General features: G+C 46.2%; 2 protein-coding genes across 2 annotated transcripts; one reads left to right on the top strand and one right to left on the bottom strand.

Annotated features, from left to right (window-relative positions):
* Positions 1 to 36: 36 nt before the first annotated feature.
* On the bottom strand, positions 37 to 2,030 carry L228DRAFT_66969 (hypothetical protein). The gene is made up of 7 exons (XM_018336815.1): positions 1,561 to 2,030; positions 1,462 to 1,504; positions 1,309 to 1,398; positions 1,144 to 1,244; positions 958 to 1,080; positions 720 to 895; positions 37 to 597 (listed from the first exon to the last, which is right to left on the bottom strand). Exons 1-7 carry the CDS (start codon positions 1,769 to 1,771, stop codon positions 421 to 423), a joined length of 921 nt encoding a protein of 306 aa, XP_018190890.1. The 5' UTR covers positions 1,772 to 2,030; the 3' UTR covers positions 37 to 420.
* A 7,267-nt stretch (positions 2,031 to 9,297) lies between these two features.
* L228DRAFT_217682 (Piwi-domain-containing protein) lies at positions 9,298 to 11,485 on the top strand. Its single transcript, XM_018330162.1, has 8 exons — positions 9,298 to 9,387; positions 9,446 to 9,730; positions 9,788 to 10,103; positions 10,157 to 10,597; positions 10,716 to 10,877; positions 10,944 to 11,096; positions 11,172 to 11,287; positions 11,370 to 11,485. The coding sequence occupies exons 1-8, from the start codon at positions 9,355 to 9,357 to the stop codon at positions 11,379 to 11,381; spliced, it is 1,518 nt and encodes a 505-aa protein (XP_018190891.1). The 5' UTR covers positions 9,298 to 9,354; the 3' UTR covers positions 11,382 to 11,485.
* Positions 11,486 to 11,808: the final 323 nt, after the last annotated feature.

The raw sequence follows: 11,808 nt of genomic DNA on the forward strand, positions 1-11,808 counted from the left end.
TTGCATCGCACGCCGCTAATAGAACATAAAGCAAAGGAAATATAAAAAAGGGTCGGATATTTTAAACGCCAGCCAACGACGCTAGATAAGCAAAATACTCCTATTCCGGATATCAAAGGGGATAAATATCTTTGGTTTCGTCAGAAAGTGTCGTCCCAGCATTTCATCGTCACGTATAGGTAGCAAGCAACTGCAATCCGTTGCTAGAGTAGGCTCACTCCCGCGAACTTTTGGGCCCTTGAGTTGAGTTGATACTGACAATGTTGCCAGCAAATATCCAGCGATTTAGACAGGGTGGACAGGTATGGCAACAGATGCAACGCATCTTATGCTTACCACAAGCAGAGAAGAACGTGATGCGGAGCTAATTTGGCCGCCTCATACTTTCCCTCGCACATGGCAGTGTTGAGATGCATTGCATCAGGCGTCAGAGTAGGCTGTAGAGCCGCCGGCTTTGGCCCGTTGGCTAGCTCCCTTAATGATATGACTGAGGTCACCGACAGGGATCTGGAAGGGGAAGTCGAGCGCAGCGAGCATCTGCGCGAAAAAGATGTACCATCCGCATGAGGAGACAACAAAAAGACATGCTCCTCCGGCCTGCATGGTCAAAGAGAGAGTAGAGTTAGCCAATTGAGCCTGGTGGATCGAGATAAATGACAGCAAAATGGTTCGGCGGTACAAAATTCTAGGGATGGTTCTCCAGATAAACGGATACTTACAGTCTGAATATGACCTGCCAAAGCGACGTTCCCATTTGCGACTTGCCAAAAGGCTGCAGCCAGAAGAGCGAAGCCCGGAGTCAGGAATAGAAAGATGAGGAAGAAGACAATGTTAGTCCTCAATGCGCAGATAAGAAAGACAAAGCTCAAGAGAGCCATAAAGAGGAGAAAGAATGCTGTATCGTAAGATGAAGCGTTAATTACCTAGTTCACCATAGAAATCTGAATAGAGCCTTACCAAAGCTGGCATTGAAAGAGGCAGCGTTCAAACCTGCTGCCGGGTTGGACGTATCTGGTGAGTATGCCCCATACGCGTTGAACGATGGTTGGAGAGTTGCGCCATAAGTAAGCCAAAAGCCACCTGGGGCCGAGTTAAAAAATCTGAGCATTTGGAAGGCTTGGATATAATCAGAGGGGATCTCACCATAAGAGCAGAAGACAACGAAAGGGAAAGTATTTCCGAGGATAAATTCGAGAACACCACCAATAAGCATGCAAACTCCGCCGAAGAAAAAATATGAACCGCTAAACAGCAATTGTTAGGCTTGGATCCGGATGCTTATAAAAAAGGGAAGCAAGGTTTGCCTACATTCCAGCAGCACCGAAACCACCTGAGCCTCTCCATCCCATAAGCTCGCACGAGAGGGGTGTCAATGACAGAACAAATCCTACAAGAGCCCTGGATATCATGTCAGCGTAGCTCCTGTAGTTCTCTATGACTAAGGCCCAGACGGGTACTTACAGTGGTGTGGGATTACCAAAGGTCTTTCGAAGATCACCCTTGACTATTTGACATTAGCAATTACGACCAAGCTAATGGTCTGGACGGAAACATCCGTACCTGCGGTTGCTGGGGAGAGATATATCTTCTCGAAGAGTTCTGGAGAGATGCTGAAGCTTCGTGCGGTGGGGACCCGCCCGAGACCTGTATCGCTGGTGGCATCGTGCGCAGCAATGGGGTCGCCCTCATTCGAGTGGTGCGAACACACGCCCGTCTGCGAGTAATCCTTTTCCAAAGGCTGGCCATTAGGATCTCCGCGAGTGACCGACATGCCGGAACGAGGCTAATGAGGGATGAAAGAAGGAAAAGTGTAGATCCAACGGGGATGCAACTGAGGTCGAATGTGAGCTGCAATGGCACCGATGAGAAGGATGTAAAGTGGAGGATTGCAAACGAGAAAGAAGAAAGAAAGAAAGAATTCAAGGAGAGACGTAATATTTATAGGATACACAGTTGAGATAGAGAAAGCAGAACAGTCGACAAGAAGAGTTCGTATGCGCACAAGCAGCTTTGAATGGTTGTTGGAAGAACGAGCGGAAAGCAGCATTATAAACGTGATATATCACAACGTCCTACGACGAGGACCAGGATCCATCATCAATCATAGTTCTGTCCGGTCCAATGGCTAGGCTAGACCGTATTTGGGAGGAAATTTTTCATTTAAACCCTAAGGGTAATATTGCATACAGATGAGAGGTGCCAATTTCATTGTGCACAGAACAGCCTCCTAGACGCCCGCTCCTGTACGCGATGAATAAGGGGGCTTGGGACCATCTCGTCGTTTTCAAACTAGAGAGAAAAAGAGATAAATAATTTCATCTTGTCAACGCTTCTCGAGGTGGCGTCCATGTATGTACGTGCGAAGCTACGTGGATGGAGGTAAGGTCCTGAGTGACCAGGCAAGGGTAGGAACCGCACAGATTGCACAGAAAGGTAGGTAGGTAAGTACATTGCAGCATAGTAGCTTTGCGAGTCGAGACTTGAGCGCTCGACCGCCCAATTCCTCATGGGCCCGAGAGCGTGAGCTGGTCCGGAGAAAAGGGACAGGAGTAAATGAGGTTGAGAGGGCCCTGGTCGTGGCGGTTTGGGCTTGACTTTGACTGACAAAGCTCGCCGGTGATCCGGAAACCGAACTTGAATGGCCATACGGTCCTAACTTAGTGAGCTTTCACTTAAGCTATAGTTGGTCCCGCTAACCCCGTTTCTGCTCAGCCGAAGCGAACGCGGGGAAAGACGTGGGCACCCCAGGCACAGAGATAGAGTGGAGATATCCAGATACAATAGTTACTCCCCAGCTCAGCCTAATCGACTGTCGGTTCCAAGTATCTTCCGTTATGACTCGCAATAAATCATCTGCGTTTGGGTCATTGCTCCCCTCAAACCGTTACTTCAAGCCCAGTTTCACTAAGAACACTTTGACACATAGTTAGATCCGGTGTCATAATCTGTGTCGCAGATGAAAATGATCATCACATGATTGTAATTGTTCCTTCGCGACACCGCCATATTTAAGAAACAATTGCGCATAAAATCTTGAGATCCTCGCATCAAGGCAAGGCCTCAATGCATTGCAGCGGCAGAACAATTTGATAAAGCATCTTTTCTCAAATCGCTTCGCTTTTAGATGCTTTGGCGAGACTTGGACTTGGCACGATTGGTGAGACTGCACATGCTCCGACCGGCCTCGAGCATGGTGCTCTCCTCGCACCATCGCCTCATCCCTGCAGGAAACCCCTGAACGGTAGCACAGGACAAAAACGACGGGTCGGGTCAACGGAGAGCGGGCTTTCCCCAATCATCTTGCTCTCCCCACGGCACCATCCGTGTATCTCAGACTGACCGACAGATCATGATCCGTTCGACATGCAGCAGCTCCTTCGCTCTGATCTGTAGGGACTAAGACAGCTCGCCTAGTATTGCTGCTCGACGACGCCGCGATACCACGCCAACTACGGAGTACACGACATGACGGCACAGGTACACACCTATCTGCGAAATTCCCGGACAGCGGGCATAATAGCACGCAAACAGCCGATGGCCGTGTCACAGTCTTGTTTGCTTCGCAGTGGCCAGAAAGGCTTCTCTTCTCTCAAAGACATATGGCGCGACTTTGATTCGAATCCTGTCGGATGTGTAAGTTTAAGACCTGGCAGATCTCACTTATGCGCACCGCCTTTTCTGGCTGTCTCTTCCCTTGGTGCAGAAGAGCAAGTGTCTCTTGGATGCAGCAATATTGTATAGTCGCCCAATTTTCTGCAAAGCATCAACGGTCCCTATCGTACTTGTGCAGCGCATACTCGTTTAGCCTTCAAGGCGTTCGTCATGCTCTCGAAAGCTGGCGCTGAAGACGATTGTGATATATGTATCTCCTGTTGTATTGATCGTACTTTCCGCCTTCACTGTAATAGGACTTGGACATTGTCAGAAATATTTGAGAAAATATTCCCAGCAACAAATTTTCGAAAGAGTTTCTGAAGAGCGTTAATAACTTCTGGACTTGTACATCAGGGTAGAAGTGAGGACCTTTTGGTTTGAAAAGAGGGCTGGCCAACACTGGCTGTCTGTATCTCACCGACATCGCTTGAGTCGAACGATATTTGTGGCACCAGAAACCTGTCAAGCGCAGAAGCGCCTGTTTCCATCGGCACGAGAGTCTTCTGTCCACCAGCTTACCGTAGTTGGCCACAATCCCCACCACGCACCGACAATTCCCAATAATGGGAATTAAGCTCGCTAGTAATCCTAGTCTGAATGAAGCCCAAAAGAAATTCAATATTCGGGTGGCGATGAAGAAATGAGATATCGCAGTAAGGGGGAGGTGAATGATTTGCTAAACGCATAGGCGGCAGGTTGCTTCGTTCTCCCTCGCATTCGGTTTCTTCATCCCATTGATACTGTGATTGCGAGTTTCGCCACGATCAAGCCAAACACTTACTGGCCAATACAGCGGTTTTTTCGTGCAAATTGTGAAAATTGTCTAGGAATGATGTCGGGCTGTCCGACGCGTACCGTTAAAATGAAGCTCTAGGTATAATTGACTTTCGTCATTATCTGCAAGGGTCGCAAGTGGCGATTGAAGTTGATGGAATCCGGATGCTACAGCAGTTGGCCATCACTCCAATTTAAACAGATGAACACGTATCGGTAGATTCAATAACAGGCCGAATAGACACAACAATTATATGTGGCGGATTTTTGAGGCGCAGTGATATGCTCTTTCATTAGTCCAGTCTGACGGAGGATAGGCACGTAGCTGCATCATCTCAAGTACCTGTAATTTGGTCAAGGAAAACAGGAAGAGTGAAGGGAATTTTGTTCATTTAGGATACGATTTCTTCACACTCACCCACTGTTCTGTCTCCGTATCCAATATCGATCTGCTTTGACATTCCGCCTTATTGAGTAGAAACTCAATTTATCGGCTGCAGTACTTGCCGTATCAGCAGTTTAAGAGCATGTTCAACAAACCATGGCGAGTCGGAGATTAGTGTGTGTTGAGGGAAATGCTCGGCGTAACATGAGGCGATCAAATTCTACGAAGCGACATCATCTGAGACATTCCAAGTAGGATTGGCTTTTTGTACCGTACGCCAGTTACTTGGGTTAACCGACAGTAAGTGGTTCCATGTCTTGGTGCTACCAGAGATCTCAGCGCTTGCAATTTTTGATCCAATTTCTATAAAAAAGAGAAGATATTATGAGCGTGTTGTTCCTGATATTTTTCAAGCAGCACTTCTTCGATTAAGGTGTACACTAAATCATTAGCTGCCGAGAGGAACTAGCCCGACCCAGTTCAGCTATATTGGGATTAGGAAGCACCTGTACGTTAGCGACTGGCTAGCAGTCTGATCTGTGCCGATGCTGCTAAGCTCGTCAGATTCAGTGTCTACCCTCACCGTTTTCATCAATCCTTGAACATAAGCTTGGTCAAAAACCCATCAAATCATTGCTTGCAATCTGAGACATTGGTAAATGACATTACACGCAGCGTTTTACTGGGAAATGATTCCGAGCAAAGTGATCTTGCAAGCCTGCCTCTGTGACACTTCAAGCCCCGCCATCACTGCTCGGGTTTCCGTCGTCCCTTACCCTAGATCGTATATCTACGAGATCTACTAATTGAAAACACATTCTTGCGACTCCAGCCACAGTGAGAGGATGGATAACTGACACCTAACAAGGTACAGCTCTCTGGAATAATGATGTTCCATCCCAAGAGAGAACGCTAGTATCGCCATTATCTACGAAAAAGTAGAGACACTGGCTCTACCAATGAGACTGAAAGATGGAAGGTAATAGCTTGTGCAGTATTGGAATCTGATCAACTGTTCCATTATTGTCCATAAATTCGACAATTTTTACTCTGCGGTCATCTCTTTTCTGTCGTTGACTCTTCTTTGCGTTGGTCTGTTGTATCAATTGCGTGTGTTTTGCATTGCGTCATTCGATATAAGCAATGTGGCTGCTTATATAACGTGCATTATTCTTCACTTCTTCTTTTCTTTTCCTGGAAGGCAACTCCTATCAAGTGCAGCGATGCTCTACCCTACTTAACCTCTCCGCGGGATACCTGTGACTGCTTTATTGCGGTATACATTTCTTGGCCCATCTCTGCTCGAATGGGCCAATTATTCTATGCTTGCCTTTCCTGAACCGCAAATTCTTCTCTTCATGATTCAATTTTTCAGACCATCTATTTCTATACGGTGGTTCTGCACGGCCTTGATGGCGCGATGAGTGCTCTTCAAGGCGAAGGCAACATTGGGACTACTATCTCTGATATATTCATGCAGCGACCTCCGGATACCATTACAGCCATATTACCATGTTATGAGGGTGGACTGGCCCTAAAAATTCTCAAGTTTAGTTCCAACAAGCTCAGCTCGCTGTCGGCCGGACGAGACCATCCGAACCTATATCAAGGTCACAAAATAACCCTAGTTAGGTCTGGAGATGTCGAACTGGAGGCCAGACTGCGGAACGTGATTGACCAGACCAGCGGATAACCCGCTTGAAAGATTCTTTTGGCTTCAATACTGATAATCATTCTCGAAAAGCCCGCGCCAAACACGAATCCAGGTGTTGGTGGAGGCATCCGGACTGGTGTTTTCCCGTGCTCATTGCATGCAAAGGAATAATTTATACGCCATCCTCATAATATTTCGCCGCAAGAAATTTTTTACACGTCTTTAAACTACTCTTTACTTTCTCTTGTTGTAAAGGATCCGGCATTTTTGAGCAGAGGACCAGGCCTTCATCCAAAACCGATCAAGCGTCTTCCCTTCTCGCCTCGAGAATGTACCTGAAGGGCATTACCTTTATCGATACATATCGCAACTTCTTCACTCTCAGCAGACATAAAAAACAACTAATCTAACCAAGATTTTTGACTATGGCTTTTTCGAGCTCCGATCAAAGGACATCTAGGTTTGTCCCCTAATCGTCTCATCACATATGCCACGAAGTATGCCTCGTTTTCACCTCGGAATACACCAGATATATTTGTTTTGATCAGGAAATAGTCGGATCAAATTTACCATCTTCACTTAAGAGATCTATTTCCGTTTTGCTCAATTCTCCTTCAATAAAGCTTCGCATCGCCGCCTCTTCTTCCTCAGTTAAATAGTACCACTACCGCTGCGGCTGAATATCTCTTCCCTTTCAACAACTTGACAATTATGATCTGATCATTTCAGCCACCAAGCACATATAGCTGATTATCATTCGAGCTCCATACAGGCTTTACTGTGTGAAAGGCGTAAGCATCTCTCATCATCTTATACCTCTGGCCCCATTCAGTATATCTTAGATCTATTGAGGAGCTCACCTGATTTTACGACTTGTACCACGAGATACATTCTTACTGTCTCACTGCTATCTTCTTTCCCTCACATCATCCTTCTTCTTACGTTCACCTCCAGCTGCTCATCTCATACCGACCAGCTTGTTTCTATCAGACCACACTTTCACAGTCACACTACAGCTGACTCTACTTTCACCAAGTGGGAGATCATTTTTAATGATCATCACTGCTTACCTACATCTTAAACCTGTCTCACTGCACCTTTGATCTCCAAGATTCTTTGCCCCAAAGGTCTAGACTTCTTCCGTTCAATAACCCAGGCCCTTTATTTACTTTACTTGCTCATCCCCCTTCTCAAACGACTCTTCATCGTCAAACACAGAAGCACAGCTACTTCAAACATACCTCCCATTTATCTTGGATTCTTTATTTACATCCAGATACCTTCTCTATTTTCTTCTATCGACGATTTGAACTCAGTTCGCTTGTCAAGCTTTCCTAGAATTCTACCACACCGTAAGACTCTGGCTCTTCAATTCCAACTTACCTTTGTACTCCAGTCCCGCAAGATATTTGCACTCTCCAATCATTCGACAAACTTTCAGGCCATTCAATTTCTCCAGTTTCATATCAAGCATCGCTTTTTCCCGTGTCTCTTTTGATTTAATTCTTCCCTCCTAACTTGACTATTCTTGTTCTCTCGACTGAATCTATCCTTAGCTGCAGCTCGAGCACTTACGAGTTGCACATATTGCGTATACAGTTTCGAAAATGCAGCGTTCTCTACGGTCGCGTTCACGTTCCCCTCAAGAGGGGCGACGCCATCAGGATGCTCGAAGACGAACTCCTGAGAAGCAGAAAGGCTTGACAAATGAGCCCGTGCCCGGAAAAGGCCGACTTTTGAATATTGCCAATAAGCCCACCAAGGGCACCAAAGGAAGTCAAATCAGCATTTTCACAAACCACTTTGATGTTCTCTCTCTTCCTATAATCGCAATTTATCATTATGAGGTAAGTCTGGCAGGCGTACGGCCTAGAAAACTTAGCTAAATTCTCTGGGTAGTTCACTTTTGAATCATCCTCATCTTTGGGAGAGGGGAAAGTCTTCTCGCAGAGAGTCTCGCAGGTTCTCTCTCATCCAATTTTTACAGATTTCGTGGGTCAAGAATTTGCCTCCGACGGTATGACGCTTTTCATGTTATGCCGATCATTGCTGAAATTCTTTCAGGCGTGAGTCTTGGATTTTCTCCGAAAAAGTTTATTCCGGTTGGACAAGAAAGGTCCACCACAATAGATCTTCCATCCAAGCGTGACAAACCTTTTCCAGTCAATGTCACTATTCGGAACAAAGGAAAAGTCAATATAAAAGCTCTCGCTGAATTTTTGATCTCGGGGAAAGTTGACCTAGACCCCACGACTAACCCGGATCTGCAAATCCCGTTGAAATGGCTCCAAGTCCTTTTCAGACACGATCCTGCAAGTAGATTTCTTGCAAAGCCAAAAGGGTCTGCCTTTTTTACGCGAGCTCACGGGACGACCCTGAGCCTCAAGAGCTCGGCGGGTATTTTGGAGGCTGCGAAGGGGATCTTCCAATCCCTCCAGGTGAGGTTTGGTCGATTAACCGTAAATGTCGATACGGCAAATGCGGTGTTGTGGGCTTCTAATAGAAATTTACTCGAAGTTGCCTGTGCAATAACTGGCATTGAAAGCCGCACCTCGCTTGAAAGGGCGGCAACGAAAGATGTTGAAGATATTCACGAAGCCTTGCAACCGCTTTCTGGAATTGTATTCAAAGTCAGACATGGTACCGAAAATAACCAGTCGAAATCTCGCAAAGTCATTAGTATTGGCAAGACCAATGCCCACAATACCAAATTCATGAAGAATCTGCCGAATGGACAGACTGAGGAAGTCAGTGTCTTTAGGTAAGTGGTTCTTTCCAAAGCAGGAAGTTAATAAGTCTTCTAACGTACCTTGATAGACACATGGTCGACAAATACAAAATAACACTTAGATATCCTGGATTGCCGCTATTAGTCACGAAATCTGGGATGTTTCCCATGGAACTTTGTTACTCGGTTGACGTGCGTATTACCCTTGAGCAGGCGGCAAGTTGAGTCTGATATTGATCCGGTCACTTAGGCCCAATTCTATAAAGATGTTTTGGAAGGACAACACAACGCAGAGTTCATCAAATGGGCTACTGCTCCTGCTTTCGCTCGAAAGTCTGCTATTCAGAAGAACGTCGAAGTCCTTCAATGGAATTCGCAGCAAATACTCAAACAAAGCGGAATCGCAGTATCTGAAAAGCTAATGGAATTAAAAGCCAGAGTATTGCCTGCACCACTTCCGTGTTACGGTACAGGAACCGATCCTCGTCCCAATGAGACCGGTCGATGGAATTTGAGAGGCAAAAAGCTATTGAAGGTAAGGGCTCATTCGGCTCAGACTAGTTTTAAGATGTTTTAACAACTTCTCCTTCAGCCCTGCAAAATCGAATCGTGGGGAATGGTGTTTTTCCCGGGTCAGAACGCTGGAGGTTCCATTCAGACTTTTGGGGATGCACTCTGTTATGCCTTGGCCGGCGCCGGGATAAGTCTTCCACGCCGAGCGCCAGAAACCCTTCTTGGCAATCCCCATGGGGAAATCGAGAAGATTTGCGTGGATATCATGTCCAAAGCATCGCACGCCTTTCAAAAGATGCCAAATATTCTAATCTTTGTTCTCCCGAGCCGCAGCGAGCGACTCTACCGAGCTCTCAAAAACATCTGCGAGGCAAAGTTGGGCATTGCATCACAGGGTGAGAAATATTATAGTGATAGTGTGACTGTCCTTCCGCTAACACTTGTGTAGTGCTTTGCTGGGACAAAGCCGGCCGTCCTCGGGGACAGGACCAATATCTCGCAAATGTAGCCATCAAAGTCAATGTCAAACTCAATGGTATAAATCATGAGCTCAAAGAGGAAATTTTCCTAAAGAAGCGGACCATGCTGATGGGAGCTGACGTCTCGCACCCTTTCCCCGCCCAATTGCGCAAGAATCCACCACCTCCCTCGTTTTCTGCTCTTGTTGCCACATACGACAAGGCCTGCAGCGCGTATACGGCAATCGCAAGCTGCCAAGAAGCAACCACGCAAATGATATCGGATTTTAGACGAATGGCCCAAGAGGTACTCGAAAGGTATAAACAGAAGAATAATAACCTCCTCCCGGAGCAGATTTTCTTTTTCCGCGATGGGCTCTCCGAGTCCGAGTTTGCACAGATAATGGCCGACGAAGCCCAGCCGTTGATTGGTAAGTTGCAATCCTTCCATCGCTCCTACATGATTACCTCTATATACCTCTTTCTACATCTGGCTATAAGTGCTGCATCATCCCGTTCATTCAAGCGCTCATCCTAAACGCCATACAGACCTATGCAAAGAGTATGCACCTCGCGCACCGAAAATAACAGTCATCGTTGCTATAAAGCGCCATCACACGCGCATTTTCCCCGGAACCAATGTCCGAGGCGACAAAAACGGAAACGTCATGCCGGGGACCGTCCTGGAAAACTCTTCCGGTCACGACATTTGTGGGTTTCCCAGATCAATTACCACATTTGGAGACTACGGCTGATATATATATATTACGTGTGCAGTCCTAGTTGCCCATCCTGGCCTACAAGGCACCGTCAGGCCCACGAGATATATAGTCCTGAAAGACGAAAACAATCTCGCCGCCGATCAGTTCCAGCGCCTCGTCAACAATTTATGCTGGTCCTATGCTCGAGCCACTACGGCAGTATCCCTAGGTATGTCGATTCAGCAGCTGTGCCATATAGTCGGGCAGGACACTTTTTTTCCTTTTTCTGACTGTTACGAATCAGTCCCACCAGTTTTTTACGCAGACCAGGTTTGCTCTCGGGCGAAGATGCATGTTCGGAGAATGGAAAATGGCACGCTCGTCCTTGCGCCTCCGCAGGGGAACGTCAAATATAGCATGGTATGTTTTGCCACCCACCCCCACGTTAATTGTGATACTTTGCTCAATATGGGGTACAAATGGATGCTGACAATGTTAAAAGTACTGGCAGTGATTACGTCTGATAGTGCGCCGATTCCTCTGCATTTTTTTTTTCTTCCACATATCTTCCGTTCTCATACTGGGTTTCTCGATACGGAAATGTATCCCAATTGCCTCACATTGTTTCTCACAGCAAGCTCCTGCCTTGTTTCCTGTTTAGTTTGGAGCTTCTTTCCAGCTGATTACCTTTTTGGTTTTTTTTTTTTTTTTTTTTTTGCTTTAATTATTTTAAATTTCTCTTTTACATTCTCTCCATTTTCCCACTTTACTCTCCCGCATCTAGTAATTCTCAAACTCCAGACCAGATCATACATTCACCCGTTATTCCTTCTTATGATCCCTCTATACGGATCGAGGCTCTTTCTCTTTTAGGCAACAAATCAGGCGTCCAATTTTTCTTTTTGTTTTCACTTCGTCAGGATCAGATTTCCTCTTTAAGT

Source organism: Xylona heveae (genome assembly GCF_001619985.1).
Source record: "Xylona heveae TC161 unplaced genomic scaffold L228scaffold_2, whole genome shotgun sequence".
Classification (NCBI taxonomy): domain Eukaryota; kingdom Fungi; phylum Ascomycota; class Xylonomycetes; order Xylonales; family Xylonaceae; genus Xylona; species Xylona heveae.

What these genes read in the sequence shown, in the direction of transcription:
- L228DRAFT_66969 (XM_018336815.1), bottom strand. Translation starts at nt 1,771, where the DNA reads ATGTCGGTCACTCGCGGAGATCCTAATGGCCAGCCTTTGGAAAAGGAT. An exon ending in CGTTGTCTTCTGCTCTTATG is followed by an intron (nt 1,081 to 1,143) that starts GTGAGATCCCCT and finishes ACTCGGCCCCAG; the next exon opens with GTGGCTTTTGGCTTACTTAT. An exon ending in CTCTTTCAATGCCAGCTTTG is followed by an intron (nt 896 to 957) that starts GTAAGGCTCTAT and finishes CTTACGATACAG; the next exon opens with CATTCTTTCTCCTCTTTATG.
- L228DRAFT_217682 (XM_018330162.1), top strand. Translation starts at nt 9,355, where the DNA reads ATGTTTCCCATGGAACTTTGTTACTCGGTTGAC. An exon ending in CTCTTCCGGTCACGACATTT is followed by an intron (nt 10,878 to 10,943) that starts GTGGGTTTCCCA and finishes TTACGTGTGCAG; the next exon opens with TCCTAGTTGCCCATCCTGGC. An exon ending in CACTACGGCAGTATCCCTAG is followed by an intron (nt 11,097 to 11,171) that starts GTATGTCGATTC and finishes GTTACGAATCAG; the next exon opens with TCCCACCAGTTTTTTACGCA.